This window comes from Myotis yumanensis, unplaced genomic scaffold (assembly GCF_028538775.1).
Source record: "Myotis yumanensis isolate MYYU_CA2020_CCGP unplaced genomic scaffold, mMyoYum1.0.hap1 SCAF_3, whole genome shotgun sequence".
NCBI classification, from domain to species: domain Eukaryota; kingdom Metazoa; phylum Chordata; class Mammalia; order Chiroptera; family Vespertilionidae; genus Myotis; species Myotis yumanensis.
The window spans coordinates 121,197,977-121,219,508 of record NW_027223754.1 but is presented as its reverse complement, the minus strand read 5'-3'; the positions used below and the strand labels follow the sequence as shown (position 1 = coordinate 121,219,508).

The window sequence follows — 21,532 nt, the reverse complement described above, 5'->3', positions numbered from 1 at the left end:
GAGGAGTAAACTCCCCTCATGTGACTGGTGAAGAAACTGGCCCAGGAGGAGGACATGAATTACTCAAAGCCTCACAGCTATTTAGAAACATTGTGTGTACACGAGTTTGTGTGTGTGTACGCACACACATGAGTGCACGCATGCACACACACATGCATCTGTGCACATGTGTATGTGCTGGAGATGGCAGTGGAGGCAGCCTAACTCCTAGGCCCTGTGAATGAGCTCAGGTGAGAAGGCCTCAGAGCCCTTGTCTATATCCAGAGGGGTGGCCCACACAGAAGGCTATTTCAAAATTTTGTTTTGTTTTAACATAAGTCGTTTATTTGGGGCAAGGTAACTTTATAATGTGTCAATAGGAGAGTTGGGAATGAGACACAGAAAAGAAGGAAACAAATTCATTAAATGATTAGATCATTGCTTTGGCCAACCAGAGCTCCATTGCACTGGGCACTTTGGGGAGATGGCATGGAATGCGCCTCAGAGTTGTTTAGCCCAAGGGAGGAGGAAGCTGGTATATTTATCTACCAGCCTCTAGTGTTGCTGGTTGAGGCCTGCTACTGAGTGGCATCAACTCCGCAGAACCTCTTGCCAAGCACACTCTAGCAATCAGACAAAACAAAGGGCTAGTTTTAAAGAAATCTGTAGCCCTGAGTAGCCACCAGTCTCTAAAGCAGGGGTGGGCAAACTTTTTGACTCGAGGGCCACAATGGGTTCTTAAACTGGACCGGAGGGCCGGAACAAAAGCATGGATGGAGTGTTTGTGTGAACTAATATAAATTCAAAGTAAACATCATTACATAAAAGGGTACGGTCTTTTTTTTTTTAGTTTTATTCATTTCAAACGGGCCGGATCCGGCCCACGGGCCGTAGTTTGCCCACAGCTGCTCTAAAGAGTTGAAACCTTTTGGGGTGGAGAGACCTTGGCTGTCAGTTCCAAGGACAGTCGTGGGGGAGATGGATGTTGGTAGAGGAGATGGAGGAGACTGAATGTTGCCGTTCAGAACCTGGAGACAGGCTGTGCTCACAGAGGGAAAGGGCTGTTTCCATTTGCCCTGAAGGAAGAACGGGCATATACTTTAAGCAAGAGGAGTTGAAGTCAGAGCTTTAAAAGAACCTCCTGGTGATACTAATTAAAAAGAAAACTGTATCAGATATCTAGAGCTCATCCAACTGTGTAGCTTCATTGGTGGCCACACAAGAATTGACAGAGCAAAGGAATGCACAGTAGCAAAGAAGGGTACCTTAGGGAGTTTGAGGTTCCTGGTTCCAGGGCAGGCCAATGAGCTCTCCTTTATCTGGGGGATGCTGGGAGGACAGATGGAGGTTTAGTGAAGAGAGGCTTCTTCACTCTGCCCCTGGTTATTCTTAGCACCAGGAGGCTCCAACATTGGGTAGAGGCAACAGGAAGAGGTCTCCTCTCTGGTACGATTTGGGGCATTTTAGATGGAGGCAAAGCCATGGAGGGAATAAGCAAGTCCTGATGTTGCCTAGCTCTCTAATTAGGCTCATGCCACCTCCCTGGGCACCTGCTCCTCATCTGTGAAAAAGGGAGACTGGAAGAATGAACTAGATGACCTAAGGGTCCCATTCAGTCCTGGCCTTCTGACACTGTCCACTGCAGAGGTCATCCTCTGGTCCTTGGATTCTCTTTAATTCTATAATCAGCAAATATTTATTGAGCACTCATCCTTTGCCCAGAACTAAGTGCGGGAAGAGAACCAGGTGGAATATAGGTCCTGGCCTCTGGGAAGGGACAGATGGGGAAAACAGGAGTTGATGTTTATTGAACACTTACTCTGCCAGGAACTGTGCTAAACACCTTTCATATACTGACTCTTTTACACCCACCCCCAATAACTCAGTAAGCTAGGTACTAGTATCTCCACTACACAGATAAGAAAAAGCAACTTGACCAAAGCCACACAGTGGAAGAGCTTGGATTTGAGCCCATACTGTGAGCCATGATACCTCTCCTCCTCTGTGAAATAGACACTGACTCTCTAAGCACAGCTCCTAGTATTCCAGCAGATAGGGCAGTGAAAGCTGGAGTCACCTGGGAAGGCTTCATGCAGGAGGTGACTTAGCACTGGGCCTTGAGGGAAGGGAAGAACTTGGAGGCTGACTGGGGAAGGGAGAAACCTAACTGCATTAACACTCCAGGGCAGGCTGGGGTGTGGCTGTCCAGCTAGCAGGTGTCTTCTTATAGTGGGCAGGCAGGCAGCAGCTACAGCTCAGCCTGTTTGGTGGCTTCACGGGAGAAGAGGAGGGACCCAGAGAACAGATGCTTCGCAAACCCAGCAGGGCAAGAACCCTCCTCTTCACAGATACAGCCCAGAAAAGCTGGCACCCGCCTGCCCTGAAGGGGCTTTTGCCCCAGCCAGGCCTGTAAGCATGACTCCTTCCCCAGACTCGTTTTGGACAAAAGAGGGAGTTGGTCCAGTGTGGGCCAGCTTTCTCCTCACTATCTAAGCCAAGTATCTGATAACTATGATAGCTAACACTTACACAACAATTACCATGAACCAAGCACTGTTTTAAGAATTTTAACCGCCCTGACCGGTTTGGCTCAGTGGATAGAGCATCGGCCTGCGGACTCAAGGGTCCCAGGTTCGATTCCAGTCAAGGGCATGTACCTTGGTTGCGGGCACATCCCCAGTGGGAAGTGTGCAGGAGGCAGCTGATCGATGTTTCTCTCTCATCGATGTTTCTAACTCTCTATCCCTCTCCCTTCCTCTCTGTAAAAAGTCAATAAAATATATTTAAAAAAAAAAAAGAATTTTAACTAACTTAAGCCTTCCAACATTCCTATGAAGTAGATACTATTATTATGCCCATTTTATAGATGGGGAAATAGGTACAGTGAGGTTAAGTAATCTGCTCAGAGACCCACTAGCTACTAAGAGGCAGAGCCCATATTTTAACCCAGACAATCTACTCTTTGCCACTCTGCGCTACTGCTCCTAAGTAGAGGTTCATGAGCTCTGGCCATAGCTGCTTCTTTCCTCGATGTGGGATACCCTCCTCAAGTTTAGGTCCTCCTCCTTGCCTGGGGCTATTCCATGCCAAGATAGCCCCTCCCCAGAAGGGACTGCAAGAGACATCTCCACCAGCCCTCACCACTAGAAAGGCCCATTGCTGCCAGACTGCCCAGGTTCTCCCCCTACCCCTGCACCCACATGCACCCTGTCCCACTCTCCGCCAACCGAGCACCGTTGCCTTTTGTTCACAGTGACGGCTCCTGTGCCCAGGCCAGTGAGGGCATGGAGGACTCCGTGGTGGCAGCCGGCAGACCCAGTGCCCATGCCCCGAAGGCTCAAGCCCAGGAGCTGCAGGAGGAGGAGGAGAGGCCAGGGGCGGAGGGTGCCTCCCCAAGGGCTGGCCCCCACCGCAGGGCCTCCCCTGGCCGGCAGCAGCCTGCCCTGGCGACAGCGCTCTGCTCCCACGCCCCTGCTGCCTCCGATTACGAACTCTCCCTTGACCTAAAGAATAAACAGGTACCCAGGGCCTCTAAGGGGGTGGGAAGGGTGGTGAAGGGCCCCTGCCTTTGGGAGCTGTCCAGGGTACCAGGGATCTCCCCATCTGGGCCCACCTTTGATGCAACTGCATCTTTTTTGCCATGAGTTCTCTCAAAAAGAGCTAAGTAATCTGCCCTTCCCCGCAGCCCAGTCTCCAATGTAACCAGCCTCCACATGGTAGGGTCACACCCTTGCAATGCCAGGCCCTTAGGCAGTGTGTCCAGGGCTCTGCTCCTCTCACCATATGGAGGAAGCCTAAACTGCCCCACACAGCATTAGGCAAGTGGCCTATTGTTCTCTGGGGAAATCCCACCTCCACTCACTACTTAGAAGAGATAGCCCAGCTTATATGCCCACTCAAGGGGCAATCCCATGCTTAGGCACACACAGGCTCAAATGAAGTTCAAAGACAGTGGTCTCCTGGTAGAGTGAGGATTCCCAAGGTAAACCCAGGTTGGGGGAAGTCCACAGCTTCCCTGCTGGAGAACAAGTCCCTTTGAGGGGTTCTAGGCCTTATCTTCTGTTCTGTGAAGCAGGAGGAGAAATTCATCAGTTATGGGGTCCCAGCTGAACCCCTAAATGATAATGCCACAGTTTTTCTTGGTGGACAATTAAGAGACCTGAAGGGAGATCTATAAGTATGTGTGTATGTACGTGTGTGTGTGTGTGTGTGTGTGTATGTGTGTGTCCATATGCACACGTGTATGAATGTGCTTAGAGAAAGACATTATGACTTGATGTTGCTATGCCTTGTTCTTGCTCTAGTAATGCTGTGACTTCAGGAATGCCAGTTAAGCACTCTGGGTATTGGTTTCTCATCAGCAAAATTGGGAATCAGATCTTGAATCATCTCCAAGGTCCCTTTTGCTCTGAAATGAGTAGGTCCTAAAGAACCAATCTTTAATACAGTGGACAAGGTGAGTCTCAGGAAAGGAAGCTAATAGAAAGGTCAATAAAACTGAATCAAGCGAAACCAACCTATGTCTTTCTTTAGGCATCAATGCAAAGCTATTGTCCTGGACCGGGGCCAGCTGCAGTTCGGTGCACCTGGCTCTCAAATGGTATTTGATAAAATCTCTTATTATAGCTATGCAGACATGATAGAAAGTGGATTAGATCACAATATAATCAGGTGGGTTGTTCTCAAACAGAATTCTCAAAACCGTTTATTTTCTATCAGTGCCATTTCCAAGGTGAGTGGGGCACTATCCTTGGTCCTGTCTGGTTCAATCATTGTAACGAGGCAGAACTTTCTGATGACACAGCTAATAGGGGACAGCTAATACCTTGATGATAGAATCCAGGATAGAAAGATGGTTTATGTGAAATAAGTCAAATTAAATAGAAAAAAAAAACGAAAGTTCTGCTCTTCACTTTGAAAAGCCCACAGCACTAGTATAAGATGGGCAGGCTTGGTCCTGGGAGAAAGGCCTTAGGGCTTTAGTTCACTGAAAGCTTAAGATGAGTCAACAGACGGTGAAGCAGCAGCCAAAGAAGTGAGCACAGCAGCCTTCACAGGAGGGTAGGTAAGGCCCCAGAATAGGGAGCAGCCGCGGAGCCCCACGGTGGCTACTGCTTGGGCCTGTCTGGAGCCCGTGCTTGGCTTTGGAGCTTCTTTTAATGGGGAAACGAGAATTCTGTAGGATTCTCCAGTATTGGCTAGAGACATATGGTGAAACTGTAGACATGAAGATAAGCTTTAAGTATGGAAGAGCTGGCATGTGATAAAGGGATTAGTTGTATTTTCTGTCATTCTAGGCAAAACTAGTGGTACTAATGTATGAAAGCTATAGGAGAGGAAGATTTTAGCTTAACAACTAGAGCTGTTACAAACTCAGAATGTCTTGCTTGTGAGGTAGTGAGTCCGTGCAGTGGCTGGAGCACAGCCCATCTGAACACCACGGGGTGATGGGAGTGGCCAGTTGGCCCGGATGAGGGAGTCCTCTCAATTCCCCGTGACTCTGCTCCTTGGGCACAGAGACCATCTCTTATTCATCTTTTTACCCTCCCCCTAGCATCTAGCAGCATGTCTTAGACATAGTAAGGGCCCACTGAGTGAATATTTTTTAATAACTATGATGTGCAAAGCAACAAGGAAGGAGGGTACGAAAAGAAAAGAAACATGGTCTCTCCACAAAGAGATTACAGTTCAACTTAAGGAGTGTCCAGTTAATAACAGCACAGAAAACTCATGCTTCAGCTTGGGCAGGAGAATTCCTTTAATGCTGATGACGAGGTGGGAGATAGAGTGCACAGGTTCTGATTAGTACCATGGACACATTTTTAAAAATATATTTTTATTGATTTCAGAGAGGAAGGGAGAGGGAGAGATAGAAATATCAATGATGAGAGAGAATCATTGATTGGCTGGTTCCTGCACGCCCCGAACTGGGGATTGAGCCTGCAACCTGGGCATGTGCCCTTGACCAGAATCGAACCTGGGACCCTTTAGTCCACAGTCCGACGCTCTGTCCACTGAGCAAAACCAGCTAGGGCCCATGGGCACATTTTATAGTGGACATGACATAATTCTAATAGATGGGCTTGCACATCAGGCCAGCAGGAGTGGGGCAGGAAAGGTGAGGGTTAGTAGAGGTGACAGGATCCTCATGCTAGGTGGACCCAGCCCTGGGAAGGAGCTCGCCTCCCCTGGCTCAGGTGTCTCTCTGGGCCAAGCATATCTGGAGGTAGGAGAAAGGAGCGAAAGGGATCGACAGGCTAGAGCAAAGTGATTAAAAACATGGCACACATTTACTAGAGACTGAGCTCTGCTCCTCTCTCTTCTGCAAATGAACTATGTGACCTTGGAAAAGTTCCTTAACTTCTCTGGCCTCATTGCCTCACATCTCTTTGGGGCTTTGTACATACTGTTCCCTTTGCCTCCACTGCTGATGCTCCTACTCCCTCCACACTCCTGCACTGGGCCTCCACCACTCCTCCTCTTGCTTTGGGACTCACTCTCCATGCTCCTTCTCCCCCTGGCAGCTCTCCCTGCCCTCCCAACACTGCACTGGATGCCCCTTCTCAGCGCTCCCATAGCCAGGGGTTCCCTGTCATAGCTGTCCCGCCCTATATCATCGTTTCCTGTTTACTTGACTCCCTCTCGAAAACAGGGCACCTGACTTATATCCCCAGTGCTGGCCATGGTGCCCGGATGAAGAAGATGCTGGACAGATGAAAAGGGGAAGATGATAACTCAGTGACCTGAAGGGGGATGGGGATGGGGATGGGCATGAAGCCTTCAGCCAGGACCTGACTCTAGTTTTCTTTGAGACCTTGGTTTTAGTATTCTGATCCCATGATTTGCACCAGTCACACAAATCCTATAGTTCTTGGGCTGGAAGGAATCTTGGACAAGCATCATTCCCCCAGGCCCCAAACCTGCCAGCCCTACTCCATCAGCCAGTCTAGAATCCCAGTCACTTTCTGTGGCTCCTCTCTCTCCCCTGCATCTGCTTCAACCCCACACCCCACTGATGCTATCTCTCAACTATTTTCCAAATCCCACCCTCTCCTGCCACCTCCTGCCTCTACTCTAGGCCAGCCCATTACCATCTCTGGCCTGCACCCCTGGACAAACCCCCACAGAGCTCCCTGAAGGCTGTGCCTCTCCCAACCTATCTCCACACTGCAGCTGAGTCCTCCTTATGAAGATCATCACACTCCCCCCATGGTACTTCCATGGCCCCTCATACATGTAGGACAAACTCTTCTCCAGGCTCTTCTATCACTCCATGTCCTGGCCCACTCAGGGTTCCAGCCATTCCTATGTACCTTTCTCTGTCTCCATGCCATCCTTTGCCTTTGGGCCTTCACATATTTTGTTTGCTGGGAATACTCCCCACCTGTCCTCCAATCATCCTCACCCGGGTGATCTCTCCTCATACTTCAGGTCTCAGCCCTGCTCCCCGAGCCTGACTGTGTGCTTTCACTGGGTGCCCCACAGCTGGTGCTGCACTGTCTGGTGGCTGTCCCACTCTAGGGCAAGGACAATGTCATCCTCAGGGTTATCACGGAGTTCAGCAGCTTGTGCACTGAACACCTCCAGGGGTGCTATTCACTTCATAGTCTGTGTGAGGAGCAAACACTCCCTAGAGCGGGGCACTAGGTGCTGCCATGCTCTTTCCTACCATTGTTTTCCTACACCCAGCACAGTCTCTGGTGCCTAGGAAATGCTCAGTATTGGAGGAATACATGAATGAGGCCTGCCCCAGGCTTCCCTACTCTTCCCGCCTCCCAGTACCTTCCCCATAGTCACACAGGGAGCAGGCCCTCCTGCAAGCTTCTCTCGTCCTCTGCTCCCTCTCCCTTCACTCACTTCCCTCACAATGAACCTTGGCATTACGACCTTGAGGGACATGCAGGTCGCTTTGGGGGGCCTTTTAGGAAAGTGGCTGTGGTGATTTCCAAATTCATTGAGGCTCTCTAGAGAGTTGCATCCTGTTCCTGCCACTGTTGGAGCCCATCTCAGATGTCCGTATCACATAGCTCTCTGTGCTGTCCAACCAGGGCCATGGAGCTGTAGTCAGCAGCATCCAGGTCCTGTTCCCCAAATTAGGGTCCTGGATGGGAGCCATGTCTCTTCTGGAAAGCAGCCCCTTCCCCAGTGGGTCCCCTATACCCAAGGCTCAGGGTCTGGCCTCACTATGGGATAACAACTCTCAAGGGGAGAAGTGCTGGCTTCCAATTCTCTGGGCCCCAGTTTCTTCATTTCATCTTAATAACTATGATGTGAAAAGGGGTTTACCAGATGTATCTGAGGACCTGCTCACTCTGAAGGTAACAGCTCTACCATGGGAATGAGGGGGGTACCCAAGGGACCAGCTGATGGTGAGGCACATCAGGGTTCCCTCCGCTCAATTGCATCCAGTGCAGCTGCTCTGTTCAGGGCCTGTGAGAGGCCTGGGGACACCACGATGCAAAAGACACAGTCCCTGTGCTCAGGGAGCCCACAACCTAGTGGTGGGCACTGACATGTAACCAGTACTAGCTGGCATTGAAGGGCACTATGTGTTGGGCATAGTACTAGGCATTTCCCATGCAATATGTCCTCAGCTCTGCACCATATCCCAGTGAGTGAGGTACTATTACTCTCCCCATCTAAGAAGAAGACTAAGGCTTAGTGATAGAAAGTAACTTGCCCGAGGATACATCCCAGGTATGGGTCATCCCTCGTGCAGCCACGACTTAAACTTCACAATCTAGGAATTTAACACAGCACCTGCCACTATTTCCTGTTACAGTGAAGGATAGTTCCATGGAAGTGGCACCCAGTGCACTGTGGGAGCACCGAAGAGGACAGCAGCCCAGCTGGGGTTCAAAGCAGCTCACCTGAGGGCGTCTGTGACCTAGAAGTAGCTGAGCTGCAGCGCCCACTAACCCTACCGGATTGTAATCAGGGAAGGTCTGCAAGGGTGGCCCCGCTGGTGGACAGGTCTCAGTGCCCTGCCATCTTGAGCATTTCTGTATTTTGGGCAATGGGCAGGGGGATGAGCACACAGAGAAGACACAGGGGCCACATCCTTCCCAGTCAGGCCGACCTCTCCTGGGCTGCCCCAAGCATCTCCTAGGTTCCTCTGCCCTCCCCCGACTCTGCTCCTCAGCCTCAGTAAGGTTTGCTTTGCCAAGTCCTGCAGGCTTATTCCATGTAATGTCTCAGTGTTCTCAATTGAGAAATCTTGGATCAGAGGAAATCCTTGCTCACATCAGAAGAAAGCACCCCCATCCCCATCCCCACCTCCCTCCCCCACGTTCCTCAGCACAGTGGCTCTCTAGCTAGCTGCTTCCTTCCCCACCCTGACTTGGCGGCCATCTCTCAGTAGCAACCTGAAAAGAAGAAGCATGTTCTAATTAACACTGAGAGGCTCATTAGAGAGTCTGAGCCCAGAGCCCCCTCCATTGCTTCTTCTGGCAAAGGCAGAGAGATTGCTCTCTTGGGATGAAGGAAGGCCACAATTACCCATGATTCAAGGGGTTTAGAGAGAAGTGAGCAGAGCTGCTCCTTGGCCCAGAGGCCCCTCCCTCCCACATCTATCTCTCAACTCTCTGGCCTGGCCCTGCTTAAGAATAGGGTTAGGGTGGGTGGCACTGACCTAAGGCACTGTCAAGACCCCAATCCCTATGGGAAGCGCGAGGTGGGGGGCGGTGTGTAGCATTTAACTCCAAGCCCAGACCCGGAAGAGAGCCTGGATTTTTATTTCCCCTGGGACATAAGAGAGAGTTCAGTTTAGTTCATGCCTGCAAACATTTATTAAGTCCCAACCATGGCCCTGGCTTAGTGCTGGGCACCAGGGATGCAGAGACTGTAGGTCCAGTCTGTAGGTGCAGAGAGAGCATTGAGGGTGGGGAAAGGAAGTAGTGGGGAGACATGCAGGCTGGGGGGTGCAGCAGGCACAAAGCTGGAATAAATGGGAGATGGTTGCATTCAATACATTGAAACAAATGGAGAAGAGCCAACAACTGAATTTAAACCTGACAGTGATGGGTTGTTCCATGCCAGGCTCTGTGCCGGGTGCAATACATGGGTGAGGCCTCGAATAACATATGCTCTGTTGGAGTTTGGGGGGAAAAGGAGGGATTAGACAAATATCACAAAGATTAATGGAAAAAAAAACATTCTCCATGGGACCCAAGGCAGGGAGACCTGTTCTATTGGGGGACTGAAAAGGCTTTGTGGATGAGGCACACTGGAGATAGGTATTAAAGAAAGGAGCCAAGTTTTACCTGGAGGGAAAGGGACAAGAGTAGGATTTGAGGGTGGGGAGAACATTGCTGAGCAAATGCTCAGAGCGAGAGAGCTGAGCAGAGGGGAATTGCTGTGTACATGGACTCTGTGTAGTAGACTTTGGGAGGTAGGCTGGGCCAGATTGTCAGGGGGAAGCATTTATACTTCTTTTGGGCACTGGTCTCAAGCAACAGAAAGCCTGTCTTTATACCTGCTTTTTGAGAGCAGTGATCAGGACAATCGGGTGTAAGGTAGATAGTGGGGATGAGGAGGAAGCAGGGAGGCAGTGAGGAGACTGCTGGAGTGGTCCAGGTGGGGAGTCAAAGAAAGCCCACATGACACCAGTCTGGTGGAAAGGTCAAGGTGATTGCAAAAGATATTGGGAGGGGGAGTGGCTATAGAACTTTGAGGCTGATATATGTGGAGGATGGGGCAAAGGAGGACCCAAGGACAAATGAAAGGTTTCCCAACTGGATGGTATATAGTCAAGGTGCTGTTAGGCAAATAAGGAAGTCATTGAAAACTGGTTTGGGGAAGGTGGAGAAAGACAATGGCTTTGAATAGGTGGATAGTGGACCCATGGGCTGTTGGAAATGCAGGATGAAGGCTAAGAACAGAGATTTGAGAGTCACTCATAATCATCATTGTCATCATCAGATAGCTACCACTTACAGATCACCTATTATGTGCCATGTGCTATGTGAAATAACTTAAGCCTCACAACAAGCAACAGAGTCCACAGGATCAGCCTTATTTAACAGCTAAGAAAACTGAGAGACAGAAACATGTCCAAAGTCAACCAGCAGGGAAGAGGTAGATCTGGGACCGAGTGTATCCCCTACAGCTTTCTCAGCAATCCATTAAAGTAGAGTGAAGTTATGGTAGTGTGGACGAGGTTCTCAGGCAAGAGGTAAGAACAGCCTGCAGAACATCTTTAGAGTTGCCACAAAGGCTCTGCCAGAGATAGTTTCCCTCGTAATTACTTGTTAATTATCAACTACCAGGAGCTTCTCTAATGACTTCCAACATAGAAACATAGAAATCATGGAAAATGTCCAGAAGTGCATAGAAAAATAATTAAAATGTGTCCGGAGAATAGAAGATGGCACATATATGACTTGTAACTAACATGCTTAGGGATTTGGTGGTCAAAATGTAGGATTAAGGAGCTCTATAGAGACAGGAGAGCTGAGGATAGAGTTTCAGGGTGATAAAAATATCAAGAGCTGCAGAAAAGAGGGAGGAGGAAGATTGAGGATGGGCCATTAGATTTAGTCACTAAAGATCATTTTAGAAGACTGGTGGGGGCAGGAGGCAGACTGCAAGGAGCCAGGGCATACAGGGTTGGATCAGCAATTTGGCATCTGCTTACAGAGTGAAGCAGAGGGTGTAGACTGATTCTCCAAGAGGTTTGGTGGAAATAAAAAGAGATTGAGCTAGTGCCCCAGAGCAGGGGAGCCACGCAGAATTGTGTTTTTGCCTGGGGAGATCTGGGAGTCTGTAGGCTGGTGGAAAGGGGCAATGGAAGGGTAAGGGTGGGAAATACAAGTAAAAGAGAGCCTAGAGGATGAAGTAAATGCACAAAGGAGGCAAGAGAGGGTGAGATCATCAGTTCTAGGAGAGGAAAGTTGCAGGGCAGATTAGGAGGGTTTTGGAGAGTCACAAAGATAACTTTGGAATTAATTCTTTAATTTATTCAATAAATATTGATTGAAGTCCTACTATGGATTAGGCATTCTCCAAGCATTGGGGATAGAGCAGTGAACATGGCAGGCAAAGTTTCTGCCTTCACGAGGCTTATAATCTAGTGGAGGACTTGATGGAACAGATTCAAGAATTTAAAATCAGGTTTTCTTCTCTACTTTGATGAAGCATGGACAGTGGCTGGTAGAAGTCTCCAAGGGCAGTGGTCAGCAAACTCATTAGTCAGCAGAGCCAAATGTCAACAGTACAACGATTGGAATTTCTTTTGAGAGCCAAATTTTTTAAACTTAAACTATATAGGTAGGTTCATTGTTATTAACTTAATTAGGGTACTCCTAAGGCTTAGGAAGAGCCACACTCAAGGGGCCAAAGAGCCGCATGTGGCTTGCGAGCCGCAGTTTGCAGACCACGGTCCTAGGGTCATCCCAGCCAGCCTCCTGCCTCCTTGATACCATGCAAGGAGGATGGGACCCCTTTACTGTTTTGGAAGCATTTCAGGCAATGGGATTTCATACTTTCCCTCTATTGTCAATAGCATCTCATAACCTGAAATGAATGCTCTTGAGTGTGGGGTTTCCCTAATGAATAGACCAGGTAGAAAAGAGGTGTAATTTCCACCTCGTGTCAGTTTCTCTTGGGGTGCTTGAGGAGGGGTAAGAGGGAGACAGAAATTGAGAGAAGGGAGCAGATAAGTGGCCAGTTCCCCTCACTCTATACTTCTCCTTCTCCTTGGAGGACTTTCCTGCCTAAGCCAAGGCCAATCTATATTCCAGGCCTCAGGAAACTTGCCAGAGTTCTGCAGGGAGAACAACTGAGCTACAGTACTCTTTCCTTTCTGGCACGATTTCTGCAAAAGCAGGAACTGAATGCCTGGAAGGCAGGTGTGTCTCTGGAGCTCCTATGTACATGAGGTCATGCTCAGATCAAGACCCAGTAAGCAACTGTCAAATTGGTATGGTGGCAGAATTCAAAGAGGGTCCCCAGACTCCTGCCCCCTTGTGTATACATCCTGCACAACACCCACCACCAGTGTGGGTGGGACTAGAAAATGGAGAGAGAGAGACCACTCCTATCATTAGGTTACCAATCTGTTGACGCTGAGTTCATCAAAAGGTTGGTCATCCTGGATGGCTTGACCTGATCAGTTGAACCCCTTAAAACAAGGTGAAGCCTCAGAGAGACTCTCTCCTATTGGCCTTGACAGGGCAAGCAACCCTGCTGTGAAGAGGGCCCTGTGGCTGAGAACAGCAGGCAGCCTCTAGTAACGGAGGCCTCGATCTCAAAATCTCAAGGAGCTGAATTCTTTCAACACAGTGAGCTTGGAAGAGGACTCTGAGCTTACATGAGATTGACACTTTGGCTTCAGCCTGGTGAGATCCCATGGACAGAACCCAGCTGAGCTGTGCCCAGACTACTGACATGCAGAACTGTGAGAAAACAAATGGGTGTTGTTGTAAGCTGCTAAATTAGTGGTAACTTGCTACGTAGCAATAGATAACTAATACACTTAGTATGATTTTTTAAAAGAGCATATTAAAGGCCCCTACAATATGAAGATCATGAGGACTGGGAGAGCTTTCTGCCTTCTGGTTAAGCTCTTGTACTTTATAAAATGCAAATACTTCTGGGAGGAGTCATATAGGAAGCCTTTGGGCCATTCAAACCTTAATATGAAGTTTTCCAACTATCTTCAGAGAAGAGGGTTGGATGTGGGAGAGAGACAGGAAAGGGCACTGCCACTAGGTTTGAGGATAAGTAAGGGCACTGGGTGGTGGGACTAGGAGAGAATCTTGAAGACAGGACTGAGGGCATTCATTTTAGCTGAGACTGTTCCAGAGGATTGGGATTATATCTGTGAGGTCTCCTAGGGCAGGAGGGTGCCTCCACTGGTCCAGCTGTGGGGTACCCAAAGGGTGGGAACAGAGAGGACTGCTGGGGTTATGGGGAGGCAATCACGCCAGCTGCAGTCCCTGGCCGGTTGAGTGGAGCAGGAAGTGAGTAGAATGATTCTTCCTATTGAGGAATGAAATTTGGCCTACCTGTACCCCTCCCACCCCTGGTCCTGGGGGAACATGGGAGGGATAATGCTGTTCTTGCCGTAAGTTGTTTATCTCAGTCCACCTATCCCGATTTTTAATTCAGGGATGACACTTCATGTATGTGGAGTGTATGGTTGTGACTAGGACATAATTCCGGGGCCTCGGGACACTTTCTCACTTTCTAAACTTCCCTAAGGACTGATTGGAGCCCACAGTGCTACCATTTGTCCATCCCCTTAACATAGTCCTTGTCCCTTATTTAAATGCAAAAATCTCCAGGAAGGGGCATGAGTAAATGTTACTGGTCATTCACATCTCAGTGGGAATATCTTTCAAGTCCTTTTCTGAGAAGTTCTGATAAGAGAGAAGTAAGAGCATAACCTAAGGGGTAGAAAAGACCGTAGACTGGGGTCGGAGCTGAGAGGATGTAAGTAAAGTAGGACAGATTGGCCCCTTGGGACATTTTCCTGGGTTCAGATCTACCCAGACGAGGCCGTGTGCCCCCACCAGCAGCCCCACCAAGCCGGGCCCTGGTGGTAGAGCTCCCATCGATGAGCACAGAGTGATGGGAATTGTAAAGCAGGGCAGCCTGGGGGGCCTCCCACTCTTGAGACAGCCATCCATCCTCCATCCTCCACCCATCCATCAACCTTGTAATTAAAGTAACATTTATTCAGCACCTACTATGTGCCAGCCCTTGGGCTGGGTACTGGGAACACAGAGATGATCAAACCCCAATCCCAACCCTTATGATGCCCGAGGGACTGCCCCAACGCAGGGACAGGAATGCTGAGAAGGAGGGCAGAGAACAAGGGTAGCAGCAAATTTTTAAAGCATTTCTGTTTAATTTTTAAAAATTATTTTTAAATGTGCACTAAAGTAGAAAGAATAAACTGCCTTACAACCATCACCCAGCTTCAACAATTTTTATTAATATTGTTTCATCTAACCCTTCCACTTTTTTGATGGAGTATTTTAATACAAATTCAAGATATTATGCATTTCACCCATGGATACTTCCATATGCATCTCTGATAGGAACATTTTATTTTGTTAATCCTCACCCAAGGATATTTTTCCATTTATTTTTTCTTTCTTTAGAGAGAGAGAGTGGTAGGGAAGGGAAGGAGAGAGGAAGAGAGCGAGAGGGAGAGCGAGAGCGAGAGTGAGAGAGAGAGAGAGGTCGACATGAGAGAGACACATCAATTGGTTGCCTCCCGCATGCACCCGACCCCGCGGGGGATCTAACCCGCGACCCTAGCAGGTGGAGGAGTAACACTGGCCAGGGCTGATAGGAACATTTTAAAATCACCCCCAAACCGGCAATATCTTACTACAATCATCAATGCCTCTCCCGCCTGCCTGAGACCTTACCAAGCCCTGGAACCCATTCCTACATCCTACACTTTTGAGGGTCTTGCCAAGGACCTGGTATCTCCTGCGGACACGCTAGTTTTCAGACCTGAGCCCCTCAGTGTCCCCCCAGTTGTGCAGTCTGGGTCCCTGCAAAGCCTAGCCAGGCGACTCCCTGCATTGATGGACAGCCATCAGCCCCATCTTTTGGAAGGGCTGTAACACCCCTTCCCTAACCGTGTTCTTCCTCCTCTCTGTCCTTGCAGATTGAAATGCTAGAACACAAATACGGGGGCCACCTGGTATCCCGGCGCGCCGCTTGCACCATCCAAACCGCCTTCCGCCAGTACCAGCTCAGCAAGAACTTTGAGAAGATCCGCAACTCGCTCCTGGAGAGCCGCCTGCCGCGTCGCATCTCCCTGCGCAAGGTGCGCGCCCCCACCGCAGAGAGCCTGGCGGCCGAGAAGGCGCTCATGGAGGGCTACGGCCTCCTGGGGCTGCCGCTGGTGCGCTCGCCCTCCCTGCCGCCCACCTTCGCGGGCACGCTCACCGAGCTGGAGGACTCCTTCACCGAGCAGGTGCAGTCCTTGGCCAAGTCCATCGACGACGCCCTCAGCACCTGGAGCCTCAAAACCATGTGCTCCCTGCAGGAGAGCGGCGCCTACCAGATCCACCAAGCCCTGCACGCGGGCGCGGGGCAGCCCGGCCGGGAGGCGGAGATACGGGAGCAGGAGAGCGCCTGCCCGGGGCCCGGGGAAGAAGCCGCCGAGGCCGCGGGCCTGCCCCAGGGCCACAGCAGCACCCTGATGATGGCTTTCCGGGACGTCACGGTGCAGATCGCCAACCAGAACATCTCTGTCTCCTCCTCCACCGCGCTGTCAGTAGCCAACTGCCTGGGCGCACAGACTCCCCCGGCCCCAGCGGAGTCCCTGCGGGGCCAAGCCGAGCTGGGCGAGGCCCGGGGTCAGGAGGCTCCAGTGACCCCAGCCGCGGGCCAGGGAGACGCGCCCGCCGAGACCACGTGTGCAGAGGCGGGAGTTGGGGAGACCCTGCGCGCCAACTCGCCTGAGGCAGAGGATGGGGCGGCGGATGCGTTGGTGGAGGAGGCCCCAGCCTCGCAGGTAGAGGAGAGAGAGGAGGAGACCGGGAAGGTGGGGAAAGGGGCCGGGGCCGAGGCCGAGACCGAGACAGAGGCCGGCGACAACTCGGAGCAGCTGAGCAGCAGCAGCACGTCCGCCAAGTCGGGCTCGGAAGTCTCGGCGGCGTCGGCCTCCAAGGAGGCCCTGCAGGCCATGATCCTGAGCCTGCCGCGCTACCACTGCGAGAACCCTGCCAGCTGCAAGTCACCCACGCTCTCCACTGACACCCTGCGCAAACGCCTCTACCGCATCGGCCTCAACCTCTTTAACATGTGAGTGTGCTCCGGCTCTGGAGCTGCAGTGCGTCCTCGGGGTGGGGAGGGGGGTGGGGGGAGTAGGGGCCCTGGAGGGAGGGAAGACGGATTAGCGGGGTGCCGGGTAATTTAGCCCGTCATCCAGTGTCCTCCCAGATGGCATCTGTGCCATGCCTGCTCCTTGAGATACTGTGTACAAATACAGATATTACTTTTACTTGTTATTCATTTATTTTAAGAAAAATTAGGAACAAAATAGCATCTCAAACCCATGCTTTCACCACTGTTACTGCTTAAAATGAAGCTAGAGTTAAAAAAAGTCAGAGACTTTAAAAGAAAATACAATATTAAGTAAATAATAGTACGGGTAACATGAGGATTGAGCAGAAATCCCTCGGGTAAGATATGAAGTTAGGGACACACAGCAATCCCCTGGGGTTGATGAAGAGAGAAACAGTGAGCAAAGGAGAAAGTGAGGAAAGGTGAGTGAGGGACTGGGTGGGGGAAAGAGAAGAGGCCTGCTTTAAGGAGTACAGGGAGAAAGCGGAAGAGGGTGTGGGACAAACGGGGTGGAGGGAGACAGAAAGAGAATGCGGAGCAAGCAGGGGTGTAGTACACAGAGAAGGGGAATGGAAGGAGGGAGAGAATTGACTGTCAGAGCCCACAGCCAAAACCCCCAACCTTTTCTTGCAACCAGAATGTATAGAGCTGGTGGCAAGCAGAGGGCACACACATGGAAATTTCAAGTATATGAGGCACTGATCTCCACCCTCCACTTGGCCCTTTCGTCAAAGACCTGAGCCAGGAAATACAACATCCCTCCTGCCCACATGCATTATTTTTTGAATGCCAGGCACCATGACCACAAAAACGAGTAAGACATCCCCTGGTCTCCAGGAGCATATATCCTGGGGAGCACAGTTACTGTTCATAAAGCATCTGCAATCTTCCCAACAGTGTTAGAGAGAACATTGTTATGCCATTTTACAGAAAGGAAACCGGCTCATAGAGTAAGGTGAGTTGCACACTGACACAGCTAGTAAGCAGCAGGCTTAGGTAAAGCCAGATCTGTCTGACTCCCAATCCGTTGCTTTTTCTTTTACCTCAGGCTGCCGTCCTGGTGAGCAGCCCCCACCGGACACACCCCAGCATCACTTCGGCATGCACACAAATGCTCACACAGATACTTGGATCCCTCGAGACAGTGGTTCTCAAACTATCTGTGGAGAAGGACCAGTTTGGGTTTTTACCCAACACATTGTGGGTCAATACTTTTATAAACTACAATAAAAATGAACTGCTAGAAAAACAATCACATGCTTGGTTGTCCTGAAAATGTCAAAGTGCTATAAAAGGTTCTAAATGCTTACCCTCTATTTCTGTACTTATATTCTCCTGGGCCAGTAAAAAACAGTTCAGGGAGCAGCGTTGATTTGCAGACCAAACTGAGCACAATTGCCTTAAGACACAGCACCCACACCTGCACCCGCACCCACACATAGACTCAAGCCTGAGAAAGTAAATGCTGGGGAGCAGGATTTTTGTGTATCCACCATCCACAGGGAAGAGGGGGTGTGGGGGAGATCTCACTACTGTTTCCCAATCTCATCCTCTCCAGATTCCAGGGTGGGTACTGCATGTAGACAGCAGGATGCAGGCAGAAAGGACTTTGGGGACCTCTTGGCTGGCCTTGGGGACCTCAGGATGAGATCCATGGCAGTGAGGCCAAAAGAAAGAGGACACCTCTTCACCTGCTCTGGAATTCACTTTGCTTGGCCAGACTTCCCCTCCCCCCGTTCCTGCCCCACACAACCTTCACTCCTGTGTGGGGAGGTTCAGGAGAGTGAGGCTCAGGTGGAAGGTGATTCTGATGGAGAAGCCCTCTGTGGAGGAAGGGATCCTGGCATTTCCTGAGAATTCTTTCCAAGGACCTCCAGGCACTATTTTGGGTTCAATTGGCTGGAAGAACAGAAAAAGAAGTCATGGATGGCCTTGGCTCACTCTCTATTCCTTCTCCCCACCCCCACCCACACCCCCAGAAACCCGGACAAGGGCATCCAGTTCCTGATCTCACGTGGCTTCATCCCTGATACCCCCATCGGAGTGGCCCATTTCCTGCTCCAGCGTAAAGGCCTCAGCCGGCAAATGATTGGAGAGTTCCTGGGCAACAACAAGAAGCAGTTCAACCACGATGTGCTAGAGTGAGTGCCCTGCCCTCCTGGCACTCTCCCTCCACTCCACTCCACCCCCCGCCCCTTCTCCCCACAAGGATGTCCAGAGGAGTAAGGACATCTCAGCTGGGGAAGGACTCAGGGAAGAGAAAGGGACCTCTGAAATCTTGGTCATTTCCAAGAAATCCTCTCCCCAGTCCTAGCAGCTTCCTGATTGGCCCCAGGAACCAGAATATCCATGACCTTTAGCCAGTCTCCACATTTTGACCAGCCAGTTTCCCCTAGAAAGTCTTCTATTTATTGGGCACATTGTGCACAGAAATGGTCAAGGGTAATAAAAAGACCACTCTCTCTGCCACCCTCAGGGGTAAAAGAATGAGTCTGGAAGAGAAGAGGGCTGTCGGTGCTGGGGCCATCTCGGCCTGGGGAACAGGCCCTCAGCCCGCCCTCTCCCTGCCACCTGTTCAGACCCCAGACCCCCCACAAGCATCTGTCTGCTCCCCAACCAGGGTCGTTTTCATATCAGTAGAGGCAAACATGAGGCAGAAAAAAAAGGGGGGTTAGACTGAGGGTTTTTAGAGCAGGAAAACACTGACCACCCGAATCACAACAAAGAAAATTGCTTTAAAGTCTAATAGATAGGGGGTAAGGTGAGGGGCTGCTTTTGCCAGTGCTCAGCTTTGTTGGTGTGGACGGGCGAGAGTCTCTTCACACTCGCTCCCCTTCTGGAGATGCAGGGCAGAGGTGGCATTACTTGGGGCTGAGGAGCAGGGCCCTGGAGCACCCCTCCCCTGGCAAAGAGAGGGTGAGGTCCTAGGAAGTCTGCTCCAGGCACCCACCACTCCCTGATGCTCTTTCTCTCTTCTACTAGGCCCCTTAGGCTCAGGTGTTCTTGAAGGTCATTATTCTATAAGGAGCCACCCCCACTTCCCTCCCCTCTTTCTCCTTGGGTACAGTCAGCAGGAGTTTTTCCCTGGGGTGCTAGGAGTACCTCTCCTTTTTGTCCTTGCTCTTGGAGCAGCAAAGGTCTGCTACAGAGGGGCAGAGGGCTCCTGATCGAGTCTTTGGAAGCATGGAAGTCACCCAACCTGTCTGGCAAGGTTGTCAATGTCAGAGACCTGGCTTAGTTCAGGGGTGGTCTTGGTGCTGTGTCTTCTGGTAAGTCACTGCCCTCTGGGCCTGCGTTTCCCTGCCTGTAAAGTAGGGATGTTGGATTATGAGGGGTAGACCAGTTGCCCTCTGGAATCCTTGTCACATTCCTAAATCCACTGATAGGGTGGTTGTCTCTAACTGAGCACAGTCAGAGAGCGGGGGCTTGGATCCATCTGAGGGACCATGAAATCCCCAGATGGCCCTTAGTTGGCAGAACCCAGCCCCTGCCTGTGACTCTCAGTGGCCTTGGACAACTTGCTGTCCCTCTCAGATGGTTGAGATGCTCTGAATGCCTCCCAAGGAAAGTAAACCAATGCATGTGCAGCATTTCCCTGCACCCTCCTTTCCTCTCCCTCTGCCCCTGGCTCCTCTTCCCCTTTACCACACCCCTGCTGTGTAGGGTGCCCCGGAAACAGGAAAATAGAAAGAGAAAGATCGAGTTTTCCAGGTGCCTTCTTTCCCCTGTTTTTCCTCCATCTGGTTCACCTCTCTGGCTTTTTCATTGGCTTTTGCCCCCCTTCCGTTTTGTAGGGGGGTGAGTGGAGGTGGTGTTCCCTATGGCTTTGTTCTTTCAGATGCTCCAACCCCCTGGGTGACCCTGCTTTGTCTCCAAGCTTCACTCACAGTCCCTGACCTTCTGTGTCCCAAGTCCTGGGATTGCCTGGTCCTGGGATTTTAACCTGTCAGCCTCACATTGGCCTAGAGTATTGGGAACACAGGGTTTTTCTCCAGCCCAGGTCATGCTGAGCAGCACAATGGAAACTAATTGCCACCCTCCCTGGGAGACGAGTGTGTGGGCTGGAGACTCAGACCAGCCATGCAAGCTGTGCTATCAGGGGACCTAGGCTAGGGACTGGGCTAGCAGCTGAGGCAGAGCAAGGCCTGGGATGAGGAGGGCAGTGTGTGTGGCGGGGGGGGGGGGGGGGGGGGGGGGGGGGGGGGGGGCGGGGGGGGGAGGCGGGGGAGGAGAGATGGCTGGACCTGAGAGAAAGAGCCCTCCTCTGAACCTGGCTCTGCTTCTAACAGGCTGTGTAGCTTTTGGAAGGCACTTCGCCTCTAGGCCTCAGTGTTCTCATCTGTAAAGTCAGAGGGTTTGGCTGTGTGACCTCAGAGGTCCCTCCAACTATCTGTCATTGTTCCCATTGCATTCGTAGCACACTGGCATCGTGCAGAGTCATCTGCCCTGAACATAAAGGTCAGGCTCTGTCCTCCTGCCAAAGCATCCCTCGGGCTCCAGGGCAGCGTTGGCACCAAAGTTCATGGAAGAACCAGATGACCATTCATCATTCATTCAGTAAACATTGAGTGCCTACCATGTGCTGGAAATGGGGCTGAGCCAGCTGTCCCCTGTGTGTGGGCAGGGTGGGGGGCGGAGAATGGGGGAGGAATAGGAATGGCTCATGGCCTCAGGGAACTTACAGACCCAAGTGTCAATTGGGAGAGAAGAATGGAAAAGCGAGGCATGGAAAGGGAGGCAG

At 50.9% G+C, this 21,532-nt stretch overlaps 1 protein-coding gene across 9 annotated transcripts in view; it reads left to right on the top strand.

The window, feature by feature from the left end:
• The window catches only part of IQSEC3 (IQ motif and Sec7 domain ArfGEF 3), a 112,469-nt gene that overhangs the window by 56,195 nt on the left and 34,742 nt on the right, over positions 1-21,532 (top strand). For 7 of the 9 annotated variants that reach the window (XM_070409518.1, XM_070409517.1, XM_070409520.1 and 4 more), the window contains exons 3-5: positions 3,233-3,497; positions 15,605-16,749; positions 18,771-18,932. In XM_070409518.1, coding sequence (XP_070265619.1) covers positions 3,233-3,497; positions 15,605-16,749; positions 18,771-18,932 — 1,572 coding nt within the window. The remainder of the gene's footprint in view (positions 1-3,232; positions 3,498-15,604; positions 16,750-18,770; positions 18,933-21,532) is intronic. The other 2 variants (XM_070409519.1, XM_070409525.1) reach the window with 2 other exon arrangements.